Source organism: Oncorhynchus keta, chromosome 21 (genome assembly GCF_023373465.1).
Source record: "Oncorhynchus keta strain PuntledgeMale-10-30-2019 chromosome 21, Oket_V2, whole genome shotgun sequence".
NCBI lineage: Eukaryota > Metazoa > Chordata > Actinopteri > Salmoniformes > Salmonidae > Oncorhynchus > Oncorhynchus keta.
The window spans coordinates 52,715,900-52,743,110 of NC_068441.1; the positions used below are offsets into that span (position 1 = coordinate 52,715,900).

The 27,211-nt window shown below is 44.6% G+C and overlaps 1 protein-coding gene across 1 annotated transcript in view; it reads right to left on the bottom strand.

Moving 5' to 3' along the window:
* Positions 1 to 27,211, bottom strand: part of LOC118399730 (E3 ubiquitin-protein ligase RNF123) — a 235,150-nt gene that overhangs the window by 153,743 nt on the left and 54,196 nt on the right. The window contains exons 17-18 of the mRNA XM_052474154.1: positions 21,643 to 21,782; positions 19,889 to 20,077 (exon numbers count right to left, since the gene is read on the bottom strand). Of these exons, the coding sequence (XP_052330114.1) occupies positions 19,889 to 20,077; positions 21,643 to 21,782 (329 nt within the window). The remainder of the gene's footprint in view (positions 1 to 19,888; positions 20,078 to 21,642; positions 21,783 to 27,211) is intronic.

The following is a 27,211-nucleotide window of genomic DNA, read 5'->3' on the forward strand; positions in this document are numbered from 1 at the left end:
TATCTGGTAATACCAGGGTTGGTAACAGACCAGTGGACCAATAAGAGCCGTTAGATTATCAGGACTGGGCGGGCACACTAAGTGGGTGAGGGAGGGAGGATGGAGAAAGTATCTGGTAATACCAGGGTTGGTAAATAGACCAGTGGACCAATAAGAGCCGTTAGATTATCAGGACTGGGCGGGCACACTAAGTGGGTGAGGGAGGAGGATGGAGAAAGTATCTGGTAATACCAGGGTTGGTAAACAGACCAGTGGACCAATAAGAGCGCGTTAGATTATCAGGACTGGGCGGGCACACTAAGTGGGTGAGGGAGGAGGATGGAGAAAGTATCTGGTAATACCAGGGTTGGTAAATAGACCAGTGGACCAATAAGAGCCGTTAGATTATCAGGACTGGGCGGGCACACTAAGTGGGTGAGGGAGGAGGATGGAGAAAGTATCTGGTAATACCAGGGTTGGTAAATAGACCAGTGGACCAATAAGAGCCGTTAGATTATCAGGACTGGGCGGGCACACTAAGTGGGTGAGGGAGGAGGATGGAGAAAGTATCTGGTAATACCAGGGTTGGTAAATAGACCAGTGGACCAATAAGAGCCGTTAGATTATCAGGACTGGGCGGGCACACTAAGTGGGTGAGGGAGGAGGATGGAGAAAGTATCTGGTAATACCAGGGTTGGTAAATAGACCAGTGGACCAATAAGAGCCGTTAGATTATCAGGACTGGGCGGGCACACTAAGTGGGTGAGGGAGGAGGATGGAGAAAGTATCTGGTAATACCAGGGTTGGTAAATAGACCAGTGGACCAATAAGAGCGCGTTAGATTATCAGGACTGGGCGGGCACACTAAGTGGGTGAGGGGGAGGATGGAGAAAGTATCTGGTAATACCAGGGTTGGTAAATAGACCAGTGGACCAATAAGAGCGCGTTAGATTATCAGGACTGGGCGGGCACACTAAGTGGGTGAGGGAGGAGGATGGAGAAAGTATCTGGTAATACCAGGGTTGGTAAATAGACCAGTGGACCAATAAGAGCGCGTTAGATTATCAGGACTGGGCGGGCACACTAAGTGGGTGAGGGAGGGAGGATGGAGAAAGTATCTGGTAATACCAGGGTTGGTAAATAGACCAGTGGACCAATAAGAGCGCGTTAGATTATCAGGACTGGGCGGGCACACTAAGTGGGTGAGGGAGGGAGGATGGAGAAAGTATCTGGTAATACCAGGGTTGGTAAATAGACCAGTGGACCAATAAGAGCGCGTTAGATTATCAGGACTGGGCGGGCACACTAAGTGGGTGAGGGAGGGAGGATGGAGAAAGTATCTGGTAATACCAGGGTTGGTAAATAGACCAGTGGACCAATAAGAGCGCGTTAGATTATCAGGACTGGGCGGGCACACTAAGTGGGTGAGGGAGGAGGATGGAGAAAGTATCTGGTAATACCAGGGTTGGTAAATAGACCAGTGGACCAATAAGAGCCGTTAGATTATCAGGACTGGGCGGGCACACTAAGTGGGTGAGGGAGGAGGATGGAGAAAGTATCTGGTAATACCAGGGTTGGTAAATAGACCAGTGGACCAATAAGAGCGCGTTAGATTATCAGGACTGGGCGGGCACACTAAGTGGGTGAGGGAGGGAGGATGGAGAAAGTATCTGGTAATACCAGGGTTGGTAAATAGACCAGTGGACCAATAAGAGCCGTTAGATTATCAGGACTGGGCGGGCACACTAAGTGGGTGAGGGAGGAGGATGGAGAAAGTATCTGGTAATACCAGGGTTGGTAAATAGACCAGTGGACCAATAAGAGCCGTTAGATTATCAGGACTGGGCGGGCACACTAAGTGGGTGAGGGAGGAGGATGGAGAAAGTATCTGGTAATACCAGGGTTGGTAAATAGACCAGTGGACCAATAAGAGCCGTTAGATTATCAGGACTGGGCGGGCACACTAAGTGGGTGAGGGAGGAGGATGGAGAAAGTATCTGGTAATACCAGGGTTGGTAAACAGACCAGTGGACCAATAAGAGCCGTTAGATTATCAGGACTGGGCGGGCACACTAAGTGGGTGAGGGAGGAGAATGGAGAAAGTATCTGGTAATACCAGGGTTGGTAAACAGACCAGTGGACCAATAAGAGCGCGTTAGATTATCAGGACTGGGCGGGCACACTAAGTGGGTGAGGGAGGAGGATGGAGAAAGTATCTGGTAATACCAGGGTTGGTAAATAGACCAGTGGACCAATAAGAGCCGTTAGATTATCAGGACTGGGCGGGCACACTAAGTGGGTGAGGGAGGAGGATGGAGAAAGTATCTGGTAATACCAGGGTTGGTAAATAGACCAGTGGACCAATAAGAGCGCGTTAGATTATCAGGACTGGGCGGGCACACTAAGTGGGTGAGGGAGGAGGATGGAGAAAGTATCTGGTAATACCAGGGTTGGTAAATAGACCAGTGGACCAATAAGAGCGCGTTAGATTATCAGGACTGGGCGGGCACACTAAGTGGGTGAGGGAGGGAGGATGGAGAAAGTATCTGGTAATACCAGGGTTGGTAAATAGACCAGTACCGGGTAATACCAGGGTTGGTAAATAGACCAGTACCCGGTAATACCAGGGTTGGTAACAGACCAGTACCGGTAATACCAGGGTTGGTAAACAGACCAGTGGACCAATAAGAGCGCGTTAGATTATCAGGACTGGGCGGGCACACTAAGTGGGTGAGGGAGGGAGGATGGAGAAAGTATCTGGTAATACCAGGGTTGGTAAATAGACCAGTGGACCAATAAGAGCGCGTTAGATTATCAGGACTGGGCGGGCACACTAAGTGGGTGAGGGAGGAGGATGGAGAAAGTATCTGGTAATACCAGGGTTGGTAAATAGACCAGTGGACCAATAAGAGCGTTAGATTATCAGGACTGGGCGGGCACACTAAGTGGGTGAGGGAGGGAGGATGGAGAAACAATGGAGGGAGAACCTTAATCTGTCACTATCAACCAATTCACATGCTATATATGGGTTGGTAAATAGACCAGTACCTGGTAATACCAGGGTTGGTAAACGGACCAGTACCTGGTAATACCAGGGTTGGTAAATAGACCAGTACCTGGTAATACCAGGGTTGGTAAACGGACCAGTACCTGGTAATACCAGGGTTGGTAAACGGACCAGTACCTGGTAATACCAGGGTTGGTAAATAGACCAGTACCTGGTAATACCAGGGTTGGTAAACGGACCAGTACCTGGTAATACCAGGGTTGGTAAATAGACCAGTACCTGGTAATACCAGGGTTGGTAAATAGACCAGTACCTGGTAATACCAGGGTTGGTAAATAGACCAGTACCTGGTAATACCAGGGTTGGTAAATAGACCAGTACCTGGTAATACCAGGGTTGGTAAATAGACCAGTACCTGGTAATACCAGGGTTGGTAAATAGACCAGTACCTGGTAATACCAGGGTTGGTAAATAGACCAGTACCTGGTAATACCAGGGTTGGTAAATAGACCAGTACCTGGTAATACCAGGGTTGGTAAACAGACCAGTACCTGGTAATACCAGGGTTGGTAAATAGACCAGTACCTGGTAATACCAGGGTTGGTAAATAGACCAGTACCTGGTAATACCAGGGTTGGTAAACAGACCAGTACCTGGTAATACCAGGGTTGGTAAATAGACTAGTACCTGGTAATACCAGGGTTGGTAAATAGACTAGTACCTGGTAATACCAGGGTTGGTAAATAGACTAGGTATATGATGACATATGTAATTGTTTTAAGAAAGCAAAATCATCCATTGAACTACAATTTGATTTTGAATTTTTGAATTTAACACAAAAGATCCCCAAAATAAAACATTGAATTAGTCCTTTACTACTATAGCCCAGACAAAGGCATTAACATACTCAGAAATGGCAACAAAAAAAATACAACAAAAAAAGCTTTGAAGTATCTCTCCTATATTTAGAAAATATAAAAAATATAACTAAAAACATACAAGGTATGTATACACACAGCAAAACAAGAAACATACTCTCACTGTCAACTGCATTTATTTTCAGCAAACTTAACATGCGTAAATATTTGTATGAACATAAGATTCAACAACTGAGACATAAACTGAACAAGTTCCACAGACATGTGACTAACAGCAAATGAAAAATGTGTCACTGAACAAAGGGGGGGTCAAAATCAAAAGTAACAGTCAGTATCTGGTGTGGCCACCAGCTGCATTAAGTACTGCAGTGCATCTCCTCCTCATGGACTGCTCCAGATTTGACAGTTCTTGCTGTGAGATGTTACCCCACTCTTCCACCAAGGCACTTGCAAGTTCCCAGACATTTCTGGGGGGAATGGCCCTAGCCCTCACCCTCCGATCCAACAGGTCCCAGACGTGCTCAATGGGATTGAGATCCGGGCTCTTCGCTGGCCATGGCAGAACACTGACATTCCTGTCTTGCAGGAAATCACGTACAGAACGAGCAGTATGGCTGGTGGCATTGTCATGCTGGAGGTTCATGTCAGGATGTGCCTACAGGAAGGGTACCACATGAGGGAGGAGGATGTCTTCCTGTAACGCACAGCATTGAGAATGCCTGCAATGACAACAAGCTCAGTCTGATGATGCTGTGACACACCGCCCCAGACCATGACGGACCCTCCACCTCCAAATCGATTCCGCTCCAGAGTACAGGCCTCGGTGTAACGCTCTTTCCTTCCACGATAAACGTGAATCTGACCATCACCCCTGGTGAGACAAACCCGTGACTCGTCAGTGAAGAGCACTTTTTGCCAGTCCTGTCTAGTCCAGCGATGGTGGGTTTGTGCCCATAGGCGATGTTGTTGTTGGTGATGTCTGGTGAGGACCTGCCTTTCCACAGGCCTACAAGTCCTCAGTCCAGCCTCTCTCAGCATATTGCGGACAGTCTGACCACTGATGGAGGGATTGTGCGTTCCTGGTGTACCTCGGGCAGTTGTTGTTCCCATCCTGTACCTGTCCCACAGGTGTGATGTTCGGATGTACCGATCCTGTGCAGGTGTAGTTACACGTGGTCTGCCACTGAGAGGACGATCAGCTGCCCGTCCTGTCTCCCTGTAGTGCTGTCTTAGGCATCAAATAGTACGGACATTGCGATGTATTGCCCTGGCCACATCTGCAGTCCTCATGCCTCCTTGCAGCATGCCTATGGAACGTTCACGCAGATGAGCAGGGACCCTGGGAACCTATCTTTTGGTGTTTTTCCAGAGTCAGTAGAAAGGCCTCTTTAGTGTCCTAAGTTTTCATAACTGTGACCTTAATTGCCTACCATCTGTAAGCGGTTAGTGTCTTAACGACCGTTCCACAGGTGCATGTTCATTCATTGTTTACGGTTCATTGAACAAGCATGGGAAACAGTATTTAAAAAACCCGTCTAGTTTGGCTTATTGTCACTATCATTTGTTTTTCAACAGGACAGTGACTCAACACACCTCCAGGCTGTGTAAGGGCTATTTGACCAAGAAGGAGAGTGATGGAGAGATGCATCAGATGATCTGGCCTCAACGATCACCCGACCTCAACCCAATTGAGATGGTTTGTGATGAGTTGGACCGCAGAGCAAAGGAAAAGCAGCCAACAAGTACTCAGAATATGTGGGAACTCCTTCAAGACTGTTGGAAAAGCATTCCAGGTGAAGCTGGTTGAGAGAATACCAAGAGTGTGCAAAGTGGTGAGAGGAAAAGGGTGGCTGCTTTGAAGAACCTAACATATATTTTGATTTGTTTAACAATTTTTTGGTTACTATATGATTTCATATGTGTTATTTCATAGTTTTAATGTCTTCACTAGTATTCTACAATGTAGAAAATAGTAAAAAGAAAGAAAAAACAACTACTCATTCAAAGGGTTTTAACACTTGACTGGTAGGCACAAAACGACCTTTATACAGCTGTTTATGTATCTGGTTATAGTGCATTCAGAAAGTATTCAGACCCCTAGACTTTTTTCACATTTTGTTTCGTTACAGCCTTATTGTAAAATTGATGAGGAAAAACATTACATCTAATCAATCTAAAGACAACGCAGGAGTGGCTTCGGGACAAGGCTCTGAATGTCCTTGAGTGGAGCAGCCAGAGCCCGGGACTTAAACCCGATCAAACATCTCTGGAGAGACCTGAAGATAGCTGTGCAGCAACGCTCCCCATCCAACCTGACAGAGCTTGAGAGGATCTGCAGAGAAGAATGGGAGAAACTCCCCAAATACAGGTGTGCCAAGCTTATAGTGTCATACCCAAGAAGCCTCGATGCTGTAATCGCTGCCAAAGGTGCTTCAACAAAGTACTGAGTAAAGGGTCTGAATACTTATGTAAATGTGATATGGGGTATTGTGTGAGGGGGGAAAGGGTCTGAATACTTATGTAAATGTGATATGGGGTATTGTGTGAGGCGGGAAAGGGTCTGAATACTTATGTAAATGTGATATGGGGTATTGTGTGAGGGGGGAAAGGGTCTGAATACTTATGTAAATGTGATATGGGGTATTGTGTGAGGGGGGAAAGGGTCTGAATACTCATGTAAATGTGATATGGGGTATTGTGTGAGGCGGGAAAGGGTCTGAATACTTATGTAAATGTGATATGGTGTATTGTGTGAGGGGTGAAAGGGTCTGAATACTTATGTAAATGTGATATGGGGTATTGTGTGAGTGGGGAAAGGGTCTGAATACTTATGTAAATGTGATATGGGGTATTGTGTGAGTGGGGAAAGGGTCTGAATACTTATGTAAATGTGATATGGGGTATTGTGTGAGGGGGGAAAGGGTCTGAATACTTATGTAAATGTGATATGGGGTATTGTGTGAGGCGGGAAAGGGTCTGAATACTTATGTAAATGTGATATGGTGTATTGTGTGAGGGGTGAAAGGGTCTGAATACTTATGTAAATGTGATATGGGGTATTGTGTGAGTGGGGAAAGGGTCTGAATACTTATGTAAATGTGATGGGGTATTGTGTGAGGGGGGAAAGGGTCTGAATACTGATGTAAATGTGATATGGGGTATTGTGTGAGTGGGGAAAGGGTCTGAATACTGATGTAAATGTGATATGGGGTATTGTGTGAGTGGGGAAAGGGTCTGAATACTTATGTAAATGTGATATGGGGTATTGTGTGAGTGGGGAAAGGGTCTGAATACTTATGTAAATGTGATATGGGGTATTGTGTGAGTGGGGAAAGGGTCTGAATACTTATGTAAATGTGATATGGGGTATTGTGTGAGTGGGGAAAGGGTCTGAATACTGATGTAAATGTGATATGGGGTATTGTGTGGGTTAAGTCAAACAAACACCACAGAACTGCGACATCGGCAGATGTGGTGGATCCAATGAAACAAAACAAAACATCTCTAACTTAAACTGATAGAATTGGGATATTTGTATTGTGTTTACTTCGATTGACGCACCAGTACGACAATCAACTCTAGGGAAGAAGATGGTAGAACAATTACAAGATGAATTAAGGTTAAAAAAAAATTAACATTTAACTAGGCAAGTCAGTTAAGAACAAATTCTTATTTTCAATGACGGCCTAGGAACAGTGGGTTAACTGCCTGTTCAGGGGCAGAACGACAGATTTGTACCTTGTCAGCTCGGGGGTTTGAACTTGCAACCTTTCGGTTACTAGTCCAATGCTCTAACCACTAGGCTACCCTGCCGCCCCTCCACTCTAACCACTAGGCCACCCTGCCCCCCCTCCACTCTAACCACTAGGCCACCCTGCCGCCCCTCCACTCTAACCACTAGGCTACCCTGCCGCCCCTCCACTCTAACCACTAGGCTACCCTGCCGCCCCTCCACTCTAACCACTAGGCCACCCTGCCGCCCCTCCACTCTAACCACTAGGCCACCCTGCCGCCCCTCCACTCTAACCACTAGGCCACCCTGCCGCCCCTCCACTCTAACCACTAGGCCACCCTGCCGCCCCTCCACTCTAACCACTAGGCCACCCTGCCGCCCCTCCACTCTAACCACTAGGCCACCCTGCCGCCCCTCCACTCTAACCACTAGGCCACCCTGCCGCCCCTCCACTCTAACCACTAGGCCACCCTGCCGCCCCTCCACTCTAACCACTAGGCCACCCTGCCGCCCCTCCACTCTAACCACTAGGCCACCCTGCCGCCCCTCCACTCTAACCACTAGGCCACCCTGCCGCCCCTCCACTCTAACCACTAGGCCACCCTGCCGCCCCTCCACTCTAACCACTAGGCCACCCTGCCGCCCCTCCACTCTAACCACTAGGCCACCCTGCCGCCCCTCCACTCTAACCACTAGGCTACCCTTCCACTCTAACCACTAGGCCACCCTGCCCCCCCTCCACTCTAACCACTAGGCCACCCTGCCGCCCCTCCACTCTAACCACTAGGCTACCCTGTCGCCCTTCCACTCTAACCACTAGGCTACCATGCCGCCCCTCCACTCTAACCACTAGGCCACCCCTCCACTCTAACCACTACCCTGTCGCCCCAGATTGCTATAAGACTGTTTATGCATCGAATATATTTGATGAGTATTCTCTCATCTTTGTGAGTGTGACTGAGTTGGGCCTCTGGGGCTTGGGCGCTAGCAATTGATTTGTAATGGCTTGGTGATAAAAAAAAACCTACAGCCTGCATTCCATCGAATGAGTTGGTGTTTGTGACCCGAGATAGCCTGGAGGAGTAGAACATCTTTGTCTCTAATCATCTTTGAGTGTGAGAAACAACAGCCGGTGCACGTAACTCGCAAGATGAACACAAGATAGCCTCCTGTGTGATGTCCCGAGCTGCAGGGGAGGGGTGGAACCAGCCATGACTAAGCATTTTTAGTGTCAGCTATATAAGGACCATGATTCCTCTGTAATGTTGGGCTCTCAACGATCACCGGTGGGGTGGTCGTTGACCAGCTTCATTATTGCAAAGAAATATATATAAAAATCGACTATAAATATTTATTGTTTCAAGAAATAAAGTATCTCGCTTAATAAAGAATTCTCCACAACAGGGTTTTTTTTTAAAGAAAAGTCCAACTGAAAAACGATCCTGTCTCCTTATTTCTCCGGGTTAGCCGAGTGTCTGCTAAGTTTGTTACATGGTAACTACAAAGTCATAAAAATAATCACAATATATTAAGCTGCTCCTGGGTAAGTACATTGTAAATACATGGAAATCCCTTTTAACATTGTAGTTACATAGTTGGTTGTTAGATTACTTTACAACATAAACAATGAAACTAAAAAGGTTATTCCTAAATGTCGTCCTGTCTCCTCATTTCTGCTCGTTAGCCTATTGTCGACAAAGTTTATTATATAATGGGTGTACCCGAATAGGTAATTATAAAGGTTATACCCTAATTGGTAGGTAATTATAAAGGTTATACCCTAATAGGTAGGTAACTATAACGGGTGTACCCTAATAGGTAGGTCATTATAACGGGTGTACCCTAATAGGTAGGTCATGATAACGGGTGTACCCTAATAGGTAGGTCATGATAACGGGTGTACCCTAATAGGTAGGTCATGATAACGGGTGTACCCTAATAGGTAGGTAACTATAACAGGGGTACCCTAATAGGTAGGTCATTATAACGGGTATACGCTAATAGGTAGGTAACTATAACGGGTGTACCCTAATAGGTAGGTAACTATAACAGGGGTACCCTAATAGGTAGGTCATTATAACAGGGGTACCCTAATAGGTAGGTCATTATAACAGCTAATAGGTAGGTCATTATAAAGGTTATACCCTAATAGGTAGGTCATGATAACGGGTGTACACTAATAGGTAGGTAATTATAACAGGGGTACCCTAATAGGTAGGTAACTATAACAGGGTACCCTAATAGGTAGGTAATTATAAAGGTTATACCCTAATAGGTAGGTCATTATAATGGGTGTACCCTAATAGGTAGGTCATTATAACGGGTGTACCCTAATAGGTAGGTAATTATAAAGGTTATACCCTAATAGGTAGTTAACTATAACGTGTGTACCCTAATAGGTAGGTCATTATAAAGGTTATACCCTAATAGGTAGGTCATTATAACGGGTGTACCCTAATAGGTAGGTCATTATAACGGGTGTACCCTAATAGGGAGGTCATTATAACGGGTGTACCCTACTGGGTTTCACTTTACATTAAGTTGCTTGCTCCTGGGTATTTACATGATAAAGTTTATCCTATGAAACAAAATTGTTCTTATATTACACTTGATTCAGTATAGCCTTTGAGCCAGGTCATAGCATGGAGAAAAAAAAACAAATTGAAAATGAGTTGAAGTTAATATTAGTCGTTTTAAATTTTTTTATTTCACCTTTATTTAACTAGGAAAGTCGGTTAAGAACAACGTCTGCCTACCCCGGTCAAACCCGGCCCAATTCCCCGCCGCACCATGGGACTCCCAATCACAGCCGGTTGTGAAACAGCCTGGAATCAAACCAGAGTGTCTGTAGTGACGCCTCAAGCACTGAGATGCAGAGCCTTAAACCGCTGCTCCACTCAGGAGACCGTTATTGACCAGGGTGTGCATATCAATTGTTGTTACCTGGTCACTTCAATACCTTGACTTTGTTGTCCTTAAGCCATTTTGCCACAAATTTGGAAGTATGCTAGGGGTCATTGTCCATTTGGAAGACCCATTTGCAACCAAGCTTTAACTTCCTGACTGATGTCTTGAGTTGTTGCTTCAATATATCCACATAATTGTCTGTCCTCATGATGCTATTTATTTTGTGAAGTGCAGCAGTCCCTCCTGCAGCAAAGCACCCCCACAACATGATGCTGCCACCCCCGTGCTTCACGGTTGGGATGGTGTTCTTCAGTTTGCAAGCCTCCCCCTTTTTCCTCCAAACATAACGATGGTCATTATGGCCAAACAGTTATATGTTTGTTTCATCAGACAAGAGGACATTTCTCCAAAAAGTACAATCTTTGTCTCCATGTGCAGTTACAAACCGTAGTCTGGCTTTTTATAGCGGTTTTGGAGCAGTGGCTTCTTCCTTGCTGAGCGGTCTTTCAGGTTATGTCGATATTGGACTCGTTTTACTGTAGTTATAGATACTTTTGTACCCGTTTCCTCAAGCATCTTCACAAGGTCCTTTGCTGTTGTTCTGGGATTGATTCGCACTTTTCACACCAAAGTACGTTCATCTCTAGGAGACAGAACGCGTCTCCTTCCTGAGCGGTTGGAAAAATGACTTCTAAATGACCCCAACTTAATAATAATAAGTGTATGTAAACTTCAGACATCAACATTACACAGAACAAGCTCATATGTTGGTTTAAGTTATTAATATGGTTCAAATGTGTCATTACAAAACAGTTACATAGTGGAACTACAAAATAGGAATAACCTTAAGTAAGTGAATGTGTAATAACAGATTCCACAACAAACCTAATGCCTTGAGACAGACAGTAAAATCTATGTAATTACTCATTTAACAGGTATTACTGTGTAACTTCATATAAAGTGTAACTTTTTTTTTACTCTTATTGTTAGTATCTCACTTCTCTTCAGAAACAGTGGCTTAGGTCATTCATGCTAATGAAGCTCATCTTAAATCGGAGAGAACATTCTGTTCCAGGGGTTAGTTTCGATTAGCTGCTGATTACAACCTAGCTGGAGAGAGTTTTCACATTAGACTTGCACATGGGAACACACATACACACACTCCTTGTATTGCAGAGAGCACGAGACAGAGAGCACGAGACAGAGAGCACATGCTGTTCCAGGCATTAGTTTCAATTAGCCGCTGATTACAACCTAGATGGAGAGAGAGAGTGTTCACTTGGGACTTGCGCACACACACACACACACATACACAACGGAACACACACCGGAACACACACTCATACACACCGGAACACACACACACAGGAACACACACACACAGGAACACACACTCATACACACCGGAACACACACACACAGGAACACACACTCACACACACCGGAACACACACACACACACAGGAACACACACACAGGAACACACACACACACACACAGGAACACACACACAGGAACACACACACACACACACAGGAACACACACACACACACACACAGGAACACACACACACACACACACACACACACACACACACCTTGTATTGCATGAAGACAACATGGCATTGAAGGAGAGAGGCGATGATGATGATGATGATGATGATGATGATGATGATGATGATGATGATGATGATGATGATGATGATGATGATGATGATGATGATGATGATGATGATGATGATGAAAAGACAGCAGCACATTTCAAAAGTTCTTCTGAAAACGTTCATTAATTCAACACTGTTACCCGTCAATGTTCATTAGAGAACAGAACGGGTTTCTGTTGATGACCTGCTCTCCTTTGGTGTGTGGTGTGCATGGTGTATGTGTGGTATGTGTGGTGTGTGTGTGGTGTGTGTGGTATGTGTGGTATGTGTGGTATGTGTGGTATGTGGTGTGTGGTGTGTGTGTGTGTGTGTGTGTGTGTGTGTGTGTGTGTGTGTACACACGATGAGTAACAGCGAACATCCGGCAGAACAGACTATAAACTTGTTCCAACACTTTTTGTTTACCCGACTGTCTAGGTAACCCTCTACTGTCTAGGTAACCCTCTACTGTCTAGGTAACCCTCTCCTGTCTAGGTAACCCTCTCCTGTCTAGGTAACCCTCTCCTGTCTAGGTAACCCTCTCCTGTCTAGGTAACCCTCTCCTGTCTAGGTAACCCTCTCCTGTCTAGGTAACCCTCTACTGTCTAGGTAACCCTCTACTGTCTAGGTAACCCTCTACTGTCTAGGTAACCCTCTACTGTCTAGGTAACCCTCTACTGTCTAGGTAACCCTCTACTGTCTAGGTAACCCTCTACTGTCTAGGTAACCCTCTACTGTCTAGGTAACCCTCTACTGTCTAGGTAACCCTCTACTGTCTAGGTAACCCTCTACTGTCTAGGTAACCCTCTACTGTCTAGGTAACCCTCTACTGTCTAGGTAACCCTCTACTGTCTAGGTAACCCTCTACTGTCTAGGTAACCCTCTACTGTCTAGGTAACCCTCTACTGTCTAGGTAACCCTCTACTGTCTAGGTAACCCTCTACTGTCTAGGTAACCCTCTACTGTCTAGGTAACCCTCTACTGTCTAGGTAACCCTCTGTCTCAGCTGATATCGGAAATTGTTTTAATAAGGTCATACCATGGATCATTTAGCTATTTGATTTTGAATTGTAATACCCCTTGGAGCATCCAAAAAAACATTAAAACATTATTTGATGAAACACTGAATTTGGTCCTACTGCTAATAGAAACACATTGAATAACAGACAGTCCTTACTGCTATTAGCCCATAGAAACACATTGAATAACAGATAGTCCTTACTGCTATTAGCCCATAGAAACACATTGAATAACAGATAGTCCTTACTGCTATTAGCCCATAGAAACACATTGAATAACAGATAGTCCTTACTGCTATTAGCCCATAGAAACATATTGAATAACAGATAGTCCTTACTGCTATTAGCCCATAGAAACACATTGAATAACAGATAGTCCTTACTGCTATTAGCCCACAGAAACATATTGAATAACAGATAGTCCTTACTGCTATTAGCCAATAGAAACACATTGAATAACAGACAGTCCTTACTGCTATTAGCCCATAGAAACACATTGAATAACAGATAGTCCTTACTGCTATTAGCCCATAGAAACACATTGAATAACAGATAGTCCTTACTGCTATTAGCCCATAGAAACACATTGAATAACAGATAGTCCTTACTGCTATTAGCCAATAGAAACACATTGAATAACAGATAGTCCTTACTGCTATTAGCCCATAGAAACACATTGAATAACAGATAGTCCTTACTGCTATTAGCCCATAGAAACACATTGAATAACAGATAGTCCTTACTGCTATTAGAAACACATTGAATAACAGATAGTCCTTACTGCTATTAGCCCATAGAAACACATTGAATAACAGATAGTCCTTACTGCTATTAGCCCATAGAAACACATTGAATAACAGATAGTCCTTACTGCTATTAGCCAATAGAAACACATTGAATAACAGATAGTCCTTACTGCTATTAGCCCATAGAAACACATTGAATAACAGATAGTCCTTACTGCTATTAGCCCATAGAAACACATTGAATAACAGATAGTCCTTACTGCTATTAGCCCATAGAAACACATTGAATAACAGATAGTCCTTACTGCTATTAGCCCATAGAAACACATTGAATAACAGATAGTCCTTACTGCTATTAGCCCACAGAAACATATTGAATAACAGATAGTCCTTACTGCTATTAGCGAATAGAAACACATTGAATAACAGACAGTCCTTACTGCTATTAGCCCATAGAAACACATTGAATAACAGATAGTCCTTACTGCTATTAGCCCATAGAAACACATTGAATAACAGATAGTCCTTACTGCTATTAGCCCATAGAAACACATTGAATAACAGATAGTCCTTACTGCTATTAGCCAATAGAAACACATTGAATAACAGATAGTCCTTACTGCTATTAGCCCATAGAAACACATTGAATAACAGATAGTCCTTACTGCTATTAGCCCATAGAAACACATTGAATAACAGATAGTCCTTACTGCTATTAGAAACACATTGAATAACAGATAGTCCTTACTGCTATTAGCCCATAGAAACACATTGAATAACAGATAGTCCTTACTGCTATTAGCCCATAGAAACACATTGAATAACAGATAGTCCTTACTGCTATTAGCCAATAGAAACACATTGAATAACAGATAGTCCTTACTGCTATTAGCCCATAGAAACACATTGAATAACAGATAGTCCTTACTGCTATTAGCCCATAGAAACACATTGAATAACAGATAGTCCTTACTGCTATTAGCCCATAGAAACACATTGAATAACAGATAGTCCTTACTGCTATTAGCCCATAGAAACACATTGAATAACAGATAGTCCTTACTGCTATTAGCCCATAGAAACACATTGAATAACAGATAGTCCTTACTGCTATTAGCCCATAGAAACACATTGAATAACAGATAGTCCTTACTGCTATTAGCCCATAGAAACACATTGAATAACAGATAGTCCTTACTGCTATTAGCCCACAGAAACATATTGAATAACAGATAGTCCTTACTGCTATTAGCCAATAGAAACACATTGAATAACAGACAGTCCTTACTGCTATTAGCCCATAGAAACACATTGAATAACAGATAGTCCTTACTGCTATTAGCCCATAGAAACACATTGAATAACAGATAGCCCTTACTGCTATTAGCCAATATAAACACATTGAATAACAGATAGTCCTTACTGCTATTAGCCAATAGAAACACATTGAATAACAGATAGTCCTTACTGCTATTAGCCCATAGAAACACATTGAATAACAGATAGTCCTTACTGCTATTAGCCCATAGAAACACATTGAATAACAGATAGCCCTTACTGCTATTAGCCAATAGAAACACATTGCATAACAGATAGTCCTTACTGCTATTAGCCAATAGAAACACATTGAATAACAGATAGTCCTTACTGCTATTAGCCCATAGAAACACATTGAATAACAGATAGTCCTTACTGCTATTAGCCAATAGAAACACATTGAATAACAGACCGTCCTTACTGCTATTAGCCCATAGAAACACATTGAATAACAGATAGTCCTTACTGCTATTAGCCAATAGAAACACATTGAATAACAGATCGTCCTTACTGCTATTAGCCAATAGAAACACATTGAATAACAGACCGTCCTTACTGCTATTAGCCAATAGAAACACATTGAATAACAGACAGTCCTTACTGCTATTAGCCCATAGAAACACATTGAATAACAGATAGTCCTTACTGCTATTAGCCAATAGAAACACATTGAATAACAGCTAGTCCTTACTGCTATTAGAAACACATTGAATAACAGATAGTCCTTACTGCTATTAGCCCATAGAAACACATTGAATAACAGATAGTCCTTACTGCTATTAGCCCATAGAAACACATTGAATAACAGATAGTCCTTACTGCTATTAGCCCACAGAAACATATTGAATAACAGATAGTCCTTACTGCTATTAGCCAATAGAAACACATTGAATAACAGACAGTCCTTACTGCTATTAGCCCATAGAAACACATTGAATAACAGATAGTCCTTACTGCTATTAGCCAATAGAAACACATTGAATAACAGATAGTCCTTACTGCTATTAGCCCATAGAAACACATTGAATAACAGATAGTCCTTACTGCTATTAGCCAATAGAAACACATTGAATAACAGATAGTCCTTACTGCTATTAGCCCATAGAAACACATTGAATAACAGATAGTCCTTACTGCTATTAGCCCATAGAAACACATTGAATAACAGATAGTCCTTACTGCTATTAGCCAATAGAAACACAATGAATAACAGATAGACTTTACTGCTATTAGCCCATAGAAACACATTGAATAACAGATTCACTACATAGAACAGATAGACGACCCCCAAAAAATATATATAAATACATCTAAAAGGAAGTTTGTTCTGAAGTGTCTGTTCTTATATCTAAGAGATAAAAGATCAGGAAATATTTGATTGTTTTTTTAATGTATTTAACTCCTTATTGTTTGGCACTAAACTACCTCCATATATACTTGCATTTATTTTTTCCTCATGTGCGTTGTTGGTACGACACTCACCTTTCCACAGAGGGGTCGGTATCAACGTATGGCTCAAACCGTACAGACGATTTAGTGAGATGTCTCGTGGTCTAACACACCACACCACTCTCGCTCAGCCACTTTTCAACGCAGAAGTGAGATAGACGGACGCGGTGGATTGAGACTTGGGATTGGCAAAATAAACATATCTCCGGCTTAAACTGACAGATTTCAAATGGGGATTTTTGTATTATGCTAATTTGATCTTCACGGGGCCGTGGATATGGACAATAGGGGGGGGGGTAATGAATTCAGCAAGGCTACAGGAGCGGTTGGTTACCTTCCCAAGTGTATTGCAAAAATCACTGAAGCCTTATATCTCCCTCTCTAGCCTTAAGCATCAGCTGTCAGAGCAGCTTACTGATCACTGTCCCTGTACACAGCCCATCTGTAAACAGCACACCCAACTACCTCATCCCCCATATTATTACTTACCCTCTTGCTCTTTTGCACCCCAGTATCTCTACTTGCACATTCATCTTCTGCACATCTATCACTCCAGTGTCAATGCTAAATTGTAATTATTTCACCGCTATGGCCTATTTACTGCCTAACCTCCCTAACTCTTCTACATTTGCACACACTGTACACAGATGTTTCTATTGTGTTATTGACTGTACGTTTGTTTATGTGTAACTCTGTGTTGTTCTTTTTGTTGCACTGCTTTGCTTTATCTTGGCCAGGTTGCAGTTGTAAATGAGAACTTGTTCTCAACTGGCCTACCTGGTTAAATAAAGGTGTTCTCAACTGGCCTACCTGGTTAAATAAAGGTGTTCTCAACTAGCCTACCTGGTTAAATAAAGGTGTTCTCAACTGGCCTACCTGGTTAAATAAAGGTGTTCTCAACTGGCCTACCTGGTTAAATAAAGGTGTTCTCAACTAGCCTACCTGGTTAAATAAAGGTGTTCTCAACTGGCCTACCTGGTTAAATAAAGGTGTTCTCAACTGGTCTACCTGGTTAAATAAAGGTGTTCTCAACTGGCCTACCCGGTTTAAATAAAGGTGTTCTCAACTGGTCTACCTGGTTAAATAAAGGTGTTCTCAACTGGCCTACCTGGTTAAATAAAGGTGTTCTCAACTGGTCTACCTGGTTAAATAAAGGTGTTCTCAACTGGCCTACCTGGTTTAAATAAAGGTGTTCTCAACTGGTCTACCTGGTTAAATAAAGGTGTTCTCAACTGGTCTACCTGGTTTAAATAAAGGTGTTCTCAACTAGCCTACCTGGTTAAATAAAGGTGTTCTCAACTAGCCTACCTGGTTAAATAAAGGTGTTCTCAACTAGCCTACCTGGTTAAATAAAGGTGTTCTCAACTAGCCTACCTGGTTAAATAAAGGTGTTCTCAACTAGCCTACCTGGTTAAATAAAGGTGTTCTCAACTAGCCTACCTGGTTAAATAAAGGTGTTCTCAACTAGCCTACCTGGTTAAATAAAGGTGTTCTCAACTGGCCTACCTGGTTAAATAAAGGTGTTCTCAACTGGCCTACCTGGTTAAATAAAGGTGTTCTCAACTAGCCTACCTGGTTAAATAAAGGTGTTCTCAACTAGCCTACCTGGTTAAATAAAGGTGTTCTCAACTAGCCTACCTGGTTAAATAGAGGTGTTCTCAACTGGCCTACCTGGTTAAATAGAGGTGTTCTCAACTGGCCTACCTGGTTAAATAAAGGTGTTCTCAACTAGCCTACCTGGTTAAATAAAGGTGTTCTCAACTGGCCTACCTGGTTAAATAAAGGTGTTCTCAACTAGCCTTCCTGGTTAAATAAAGGTGTTCTCAACTAGCCTACCTGGTTAAATAAAGGTGTTCTCAACTAGCCTACCTGGTTAAATAAAGGTGTTCTCAACTGGCCTACCTGGTTAAATAAAGGTGTTCTCAACTAGCCTACCTGGTTAAATAAAGGTGTTCTCAACAGGCCTACCTGGTTAAATAGAGGTGTTCTCAACTGGCCTACCTGGTTAAATAGAGGTGTTCTCAACTGGCCTACCTGGTTAAATAAAGGTGTTCTCAACTAGCCTACCTGGTTAAATAAAGGTGTTCTAAACTAGCCTACCTGGTTAAATAAAGGTGTTCTCAACTACCCTACTTGGTTAAATAAAGGTGTTCTCAACTAGCCTTCCTGGTTAAATAAAGGTGTTCTCAACTACCCTACTTGGTTAAATAAAGGTGTTCTCAACTAGCCTACCTGGTTAAATAAAGGTGTTCTCAACTAGCCTACCTGGTTAAATAAAGGTGTTCTCAACTAGCCTTCCTGGTTAAATAAAGGTGTTCTCAACTACCCTACTTGGTTAAATAAAGGTGTTCTCAACTAGCCTTCCTGGTTAAATAAAGGTGTTCTCAACTACCCTACTTGGTTAAATAAAGGTGTTCTCAACTAGCCTTCCTGGTTAAATAAAGGTGTTCTCAACTACCCTACTTGGTTAAATAAAGGTGTTCTCAACTAGCCTACCTGGTTAAATAAAGGTGTTCTCAACTAGCCTACCTGGTTAAATAAAGGTGTTCTCAACTACCCTACCTGGTTAAATAAAGGTGTTCTCAACTAGCCTACCTGGTTAAATAAAGGTGTTCTCAACTAGCCTACCTGGTTAAATGAAAATTTAAAAACATATATATATATATTTTTTTAAATCACTGCCTTCTGTGTTCGGGACCACAGAATAATATGATGACTTCATAACATTCTCTTTCCATGTCATTTCACTCCAGTAAGTTGTTTTTAAATGTTACCTTTATTTAACCAGGCAAGTCAGTTAAGAACACATTCTTATTTTCAATGACGGCCTGGGAACAGTGGGGTTAACTGCCTGTTCAGGGGCAGAACGACAGATTTGTACCTTGTCAGCTCGGGGGTTTGAACTTGCAACCTTCCGTTTACTAGTCCAACACTCTAACCTCAGATGTACATTCAGCTGGTAGAGACAAAGGCCAAGTCCTTTTGTGAAGTAATACGGGTTAGAGGGTAGGGAGCGCTATCTAGACGTGGCCTTGGTCAGCATTTCTACACTCTTCCTTTTCAAACTGTTTAAATATTTACCCGATGAGCTGCGGTGACAACGTCCTCTTATGACTCCACAATACCCCCAAAACAAAATAAGTTAATCAACAAATCATTCAAACCAACCAAATTCACTTAACCAACGAATTAAATCCTGTGCCGTCTCACCTGAGCCAATCGTCTGAGCAGCAGTTCAGCGGAGGGGCGTGTCCAGTCGAGGAAGATCTGCGGGACCAGGGTGACTGTCATCTCGAGGACCCGCAGAAGGCTGACGGAAAGGTCGAAACACGTAGCGCACACCTTCAGCTGCCTTGTGTCCACAAAGTTACGCTCAGGACGTTCAGCTGCCTGCTGAATCTGGAGGGGAGATTAAATAAGGTACTTTACAGCAGGCTTTCTAAAAACAAAAATCATATGAAGCAGCTTCTCTCCCCCCTCTACTACCCTAAAACATTAAATTGTCTGTTATGACTATCTAGCTATTTGATTATCTATTTTAGGACACTTCGGGAGTAGATGAAAACGTGTACACTTATATGAAAACAGCAAGGAAGTTCGCAAGGTAATAATTGTGTGTGTGTGTGTGTGTGGTGTGTGGTGTGTGTGTGTGTGCGCGTGCGTGCGTGTGTGTACAAAATAATAGATATGCATTGCTTTCAAATGCGATTTTTGCCAAATGTGTACGACGAGGCCCGCAGGACAGGGAAAGACACGCACAGTGCCTTTTGAAAGTATTCACACATGTTGTGTTACAGCCTGAATTTAAAATGGATACATTTAAAATATATATATATATATATATATTAATAGCCTACACACAATACACCATCATGTCAAAGTGGAACTACGCACATTAAACATATTCCAAAACATGCATCCTGTTTGCAACAAGGCACTAAAGTAATACTGAATACTAAGTCCAATACAACACATTACCGAGTACCACTCTCCATATTTTCAAGCATTGTGGTGCCTGCATCAGGTTATGGGTATGTTTGTAAACGTTAAGTACTGGGGAGTTTTTCAGGATAAGAATAGAAACTTAATGGAGTTAAGCACTGGCAAAATCCTAGAGGAAAACCTGGTTCAGTCTGCTTTATACCAGACACTGGGAGCTACGCACGGCCTGTTGGCAACAAACTTCAAACACTGTATATACTATCAACTAGGGTCCTGCCCAAGCTTGCTCTAGCAAACTTGCAACATTGTATAAAATATTCTGGTAGGCTACTACTGGTGACGCATGTAACGGGGAATTGATAGACACTAACAATCAAGGTAAACAATTCACACAATTACAGTTATTAAACAATGAACGTGCGATAAAAATTGCCGGGAGACACTTGCATTGTGCATTTTTAGAGAGACTGTCCTTCTTGGACTGTGCCCTTCACGTCGGCCTCCACTATGGATTAGTTCACCGAGACGATTAGTTCACCGAGACGATTAGTTTCACCGAGACGATTAGTTTCACCGAGACGATTAGTTTCACCGAGACGATTAGTTTCACCGAGACGATTAGTTTCACCGAGACGATTAGTTCACCGAGACGATTAGTTCACCGAGACGATTAGTTCACCGAGACGATTAGTTCACAGAGACGATTAGTTCACAGAGACGATTAGTTCACAGAGACGATTAGTTCACAGAGACGATTAGTTCACAGAGACGATTAGTTCACAGAGACGATTAGTTCACCGAGACGATTAGTTCACCGAGACGATTAGTTCACCGAGACGATTAGTTCACCGAGACGGGCTCAAATCACACAGGTGTCTCGTTTGCCATTAAAAGAAATATATATATTTGACCAAAAAAATTTAAATAATAAGTTGGTTGACCAAAAGCCTATCGACCAAACAATCGACTAATTATAATTGGGGTCAGCCCTAACAGGAAGTGATGTCGATTTCTATGCTCACCTCCTGGATCATGCCTATAAACTCTGAAAAGGCCCAGTTGAGCTGGTTGAGAACAGAATTGAGGAAGGAGGCGGCCATGTCTTTATCCAGAGAGAGCAGCTCCGCCATGTGTCTCTGCAGCAGGAGGGACGGGCACGGCTCTGTAACGACCAATCAGAGAGGAGAATACTGTCACACAACCAATTAGAGGAGAGAATACTGCATGTTTCACACCAGGGCTACGTTCAGTTGGGCCAAAGACCTTTTGGTACGGAACACCATGGCAAAACGTTTTGAAACTTACAGAAAAAAAAAAAAAATTGTGTTTAAAAGTCTTCTGTTTTAATTAGTTTTATTCACAAGTCCCCAGCTGCAGATTATACACCCTAAGTAACTCATAGCATGACGCTGTGCAGAGTGGGGGTTGATATCACAGTAGCGTCTGCTAAATGACTTAAATGTAAATGTAATACAGAATAGATTGATCAAAGACACACATCCCCCTCTGCATGATACTGATGACATACTAACCATTACATATTTCACATCATGACACGTTCTATTCAGATTGGATAAAGAGATGCACTGGACCACAATGGCTGAGGCAGGACGTGCCAGAGGCCGAGGCAGGACGTGCCAGAGGCCGAGGCAGGACGTGCCAGAGGCCGAGGCAGGACGTGCCAGAGGCCGAGGCAGGACGTGCCAGAGGCCGAGGCAGGACGTGCCAGAGGCCGAGGCAGGACGTGCCAGAGGCCGAGGCAGGACGTGCCAGAGGCCGAGGCAGGACGTGCCAGAGGCCGAGGCAGGACGTGCCAGAGGCTGAGGCAGGACGTGCCAGAGGCTGTGGGTGAAGCAGGGCGCCAGAGGCTGTGGGTGAAGCAGGGCGCCAGAGGCTGTGGGTGAAGCAGGGCGCCAGAGGCTGTGGGTGAAGCAGGGCGCCAGAGGCTGTGGGTGAAGCAGGGCGCCAGAAGCTGTGGGTGAAGCAGGGCGCCAGAGACTGAGCCAGGACGTGCCAGAGACTGTGGGTGAAGCAGGACGCCAGAGCTATCATCAATTACTTCAGCCATCTCCTCGGCCACACAGTACTAGAGCTATCATCAATTACTTCAGCCATCTCCTCGTCCACACAGTACTAGAGCTATCATCAATTACTACAGCCATCTCCTCGTCCACACAGTACTAGAGCTATCATGAATTACTTCAGCCATCTCCTCGTCCACACAGTACTAGAGCTATCATCAATTACTACAGCCATCTCCTCGTCCGCACAGTAGTAGAGCTATCATCAATTACTACAGCCATCTCCTCGTCCACACAGTACTAGAGCTATCATCAATTACTACAGCCATCTCCTCGTCCACACAGTACTAGAGCTATCATCAATTACTTCAGCCATCTCCTCGTCCACACAGTACCAGAGCTATCATCAATTACTACAGCCATCTCCTCGTCCACACAGTACTAGAGCTATCATCAATTACTACAGCCATCTCCTCGTCCACACAGTCCGAGAGCTAACATCAATTACTTCAGCCATCTCCTCGTCCACACAGTACTAGAGCTACCATCAATTACTACAGCCATCTCCTCGTCCACACAGTACTAGAACCATCATCAATTACTACAGCCATCTCCTCGTCCACACAGTAGTAGAGCTATCATCAATTACTACAGCCATCTCCTCGTCCACACAGTACTAGAGCTATCATCAATTACTACAGCCATCTCCTCGTCCACACAGTACTAGAGCCATCTCCTCGTCCACACAGTACTAGAGCTATCATCAATTACTACAGCCATCTCCTCGTCCACACAGTACTAGAGCCATCTCCTCGTCCACACAGTACTAGAGCTATCATCAATTACTACAGCCATCTCCAGGGTATTGTGATCAGAGGATGAAAGAAAGAGGGACCTCGCATCCCCCTCTGTCCCTGTACTGTGGAGGACCTCTCATCCCGTACTGTGGAGGACCTCTCATCCCATACTGTGGAGGACCTCTCATCCCATACTGTGGAGGACCTCTCATCCCGTACTGTGGAGGACCTCTCATCCCGTACTGTGGAGGACCTCTCATCCCGTACTGTGGAGGACCTCTCATCCCGTACTGTGGAGGACCTCTCATCCCGTACTGTGGAGGACCTCTCATCCCGTACTGTGGAGGACCTCTCATCCCGTACTGTGGAGGACCTCTCATCCCGTACTGTGGAGGACCTCTCATCCCGTACTGTGGAGGACCTCTCATCCCGTACTGTGGAGGACCTCTCATCCCGTACTGTGGAGGACCTCTCATCCCGTACTGTGGAGGACCTCTCATCCCGTACTGTGGAGGACCTCTCATCCCGTACTGTGGAGGACCTCTCATCCCGTACTGTGGAGGACCTCTCATCCCGTACTGTGGAGGACCTCTCATCCCGTACTGTGGAGGACCTCTCATCCCGTACTGTGGAGGACCTCTCATCCCATACTGTGGAGGACCTCTCATCCCGTACTGTGGAGGACCTCTCATCCCGTACTGTGGAGGACCTCTCATCCCGTACTGTGGAGGACCTCTCATCCCGTACTGTGGAGGACCTCTCATCCCGTACTGTGGAGGACCTCTCATCCCGTACTGTGGAGGCCCTCTCATCCCGTACTGTGGAGGACCTCTCATCCCGTACTGTGGAGGACCTCTCATCCCGTACTGTGGAGGACCTCTCATCCCGTACTGTGGAGGACCTCTCATCCCGTACTGTGGAGGACCTCTCATCCCGTACTGTGGAGGACCTCTCATCCCGTACTGTGGAGGACCTCTCATCCCGTACTGTGGAGGACCTCTCATCCCGTACTGTGGAGGACCTCTCATCCCGTACTGTGGAGGACCTCTCATCCCGTACTGTGGAGGACCTCTCATCCCGTACTGTGGAGGACCTCTCATCCCGTACTGTGGAGGACCTCTCATCCCGTACTGTGGAGGACCTCTCATCCCGTACTGTGGAGGACCTCTCATCCCGTACTGTGGAGGACCTCTCATCCCGTACTGTGGAGGACCTCTCATCCCGTACTGTGGAGGACCTCTCATCCCGTACTGTGGAGGACCTCTCATCCCGTACTGTGGAGGACCTCTCATCCCGTACTGTGGAGGACCTCTCATCCCGTACTGTGGAGGACCTCTCATCCCATACTGTGGAGGACCTCTCATCCCATACTGTGGAGGACCTCTCATCCCGTACTGTGGAGGACCTCTCATCCCGTACTGTGGAGGACCTCTCATCCCGTACTGTGGAGGACCTCTCATCCCGTACTGTGGAGGACCTCTCATCCCGTACTGTGGAGGACCTCTCATCCCGTACTGTGGAGGATAGGCTGTAAATGTAACACCTTATCACAGAGGGAGAGAGCGACATCCACATCCCACATGACAAAAACATTGTAACATCGCTCTTCAAGGACAAGGTATTCTCAATAAACCTTGTCAAGCGTACCAACCAATCATTGAGCAGGACAGTGTTGTCGCTCTTGAAGGACAAGGTATTCTCAATAAACCTCGTCAAGCTTACCAACCAATCATTGAGCAGGACAGTGTTGTCGCTCTTGAAGGACAAGGTATTCTCAATAAACCTCGTCAAGCTTACCAACCAATCATATAGCAGGACAGTGTTGTCGCTCTTGAAGGACAAGGTATTCTCAATAAACCTCGTCAAGCGTACCAACCAATCATAAAGCAGGACAGTGTTGTCGCTCTTGAAGGACAAGGTATTCTCAATAAACCTCGTCAAGCGTACCAACCAATCATAGAGCAGGACAGTGTTGTCGCTCTTTAAGGAGAGATAACCTTTAGATGTATTTAACTTCACACAATAATATTCTATACGCTGTGTGGCTGCACACTAGCCAGGGGATGTACTGGGCAGCAGGGGAGAGTTTTCAGACAGAGGACAGCAGCGTGAAGCAGGTGTATTGTATGGATGAATAGATGCTCATCTCCTCTGGCTCCCACCTAGCTGATGGAGGGTAATGTTCTATTATTCTGCCTGATGTCTCCTCCCTCCTCCCTTCAACCCACCCAGGGACTGTCTGGGGAGATTGGATAAGGGATTGATGGATGGACAGTCTGTTATATTACCCTGCCCAATCTCTCCTTTCCTTTCTCATTACAAACGTTGCCTTCACACCTCCTCCAGTCCACCCATCACTGTCATCCACACAGATACATGATGTTTCCCTCCACCCATCACTGTCATCCACACAGATACATGTTTCCCTGCACCCATCACTGTCATCCACACAGATACATGATGTTTCCCTGCACCCATCACTGTCATCCACACAGATACATGATGTTTCCCTGCACCCATCACTGTCATCCACACAGATACATGTTTCCCTGCACCCATCACTGTCATCCACACAGATACATGTTTCCCTGCACCCATCACTGTCATCCACACAGATACATGATGTTTCCCTCCACCCATCACTGTCATCCACACAGATACATGATGTTTCCCTCCACCCATCACTGTCATCCACACAGATACATGTTTCCCTGCACCCATCACTGTCATCCACACAGATACATGATGTTTCCCTCCACCCATCACTGTCATCCACACAGATACATGTCTCCCTGCACCCATCACTGTCATCCACACAGATACATGTTTCCCTCCACCCATCACTGTCATCCACACAGATACATGATGTTTCCCTGCACCCATCACTGTCATCCACACAGATACATGATGTTTCCCTCCACCCATCACTGTCATCCACACAGATACATGATGTTTCCCTGCACCCATCACTGTCATCCACACAGATACATGATGTTTCCCTCCACCCATCACTGTCATCCACACAGATACATGTTTCCCTGCACCCATCACTGTCATCCACACAGATACATGATGTTTCCCTGCACCCATCACTGTCATCCACACAGATACATGATATTTCCCTCCACCCATCACTGTCATCCACACAGATACATGTTTCCCTGCACCCATCACTGTCATCCACACAGATACATGTTTCCCTGCACCCATCACTGTCATCCACACAGATACATGATGTTTCCCTCCACCCATCACTGTCATCCACACAGATACATGTTTCCCTGCACCCATCACTGTCATCCACACAGATACATGTTTCCCTGCACCCATCACTGTCATCCACACAGATACATGATGTTTCCCTGCACCCATCACTGTCATCCACACAGATACATGATGTTTCCCTGCACCCATCACTGTCATCCACACAGATACATGATGTTTCCCTCCACAGCCACATGATGTTTCCCTCCACAGCCACAGATACATGATGTTTCCCTCCACAGCCACAGATCCATGATAATTCCCTCCACAGCCACAGATACATGTTTCCCTCCACAGCCACATGATGTTTCCCTCCACAGCCACATGATGTTTCCCTCAACAGCCACAGATACATGATGTTTCCCTCCACAGCCACATGATGTTTCCCTCCACAGCCACATGATGTTTCCCTCCACAGCCATAGATACATGATGTTTCCCTCCACAGCCACATGTTTCCCTCCACAGCCACATAAATTTCCCTCCACAGCCACAGATACATGATGTTTC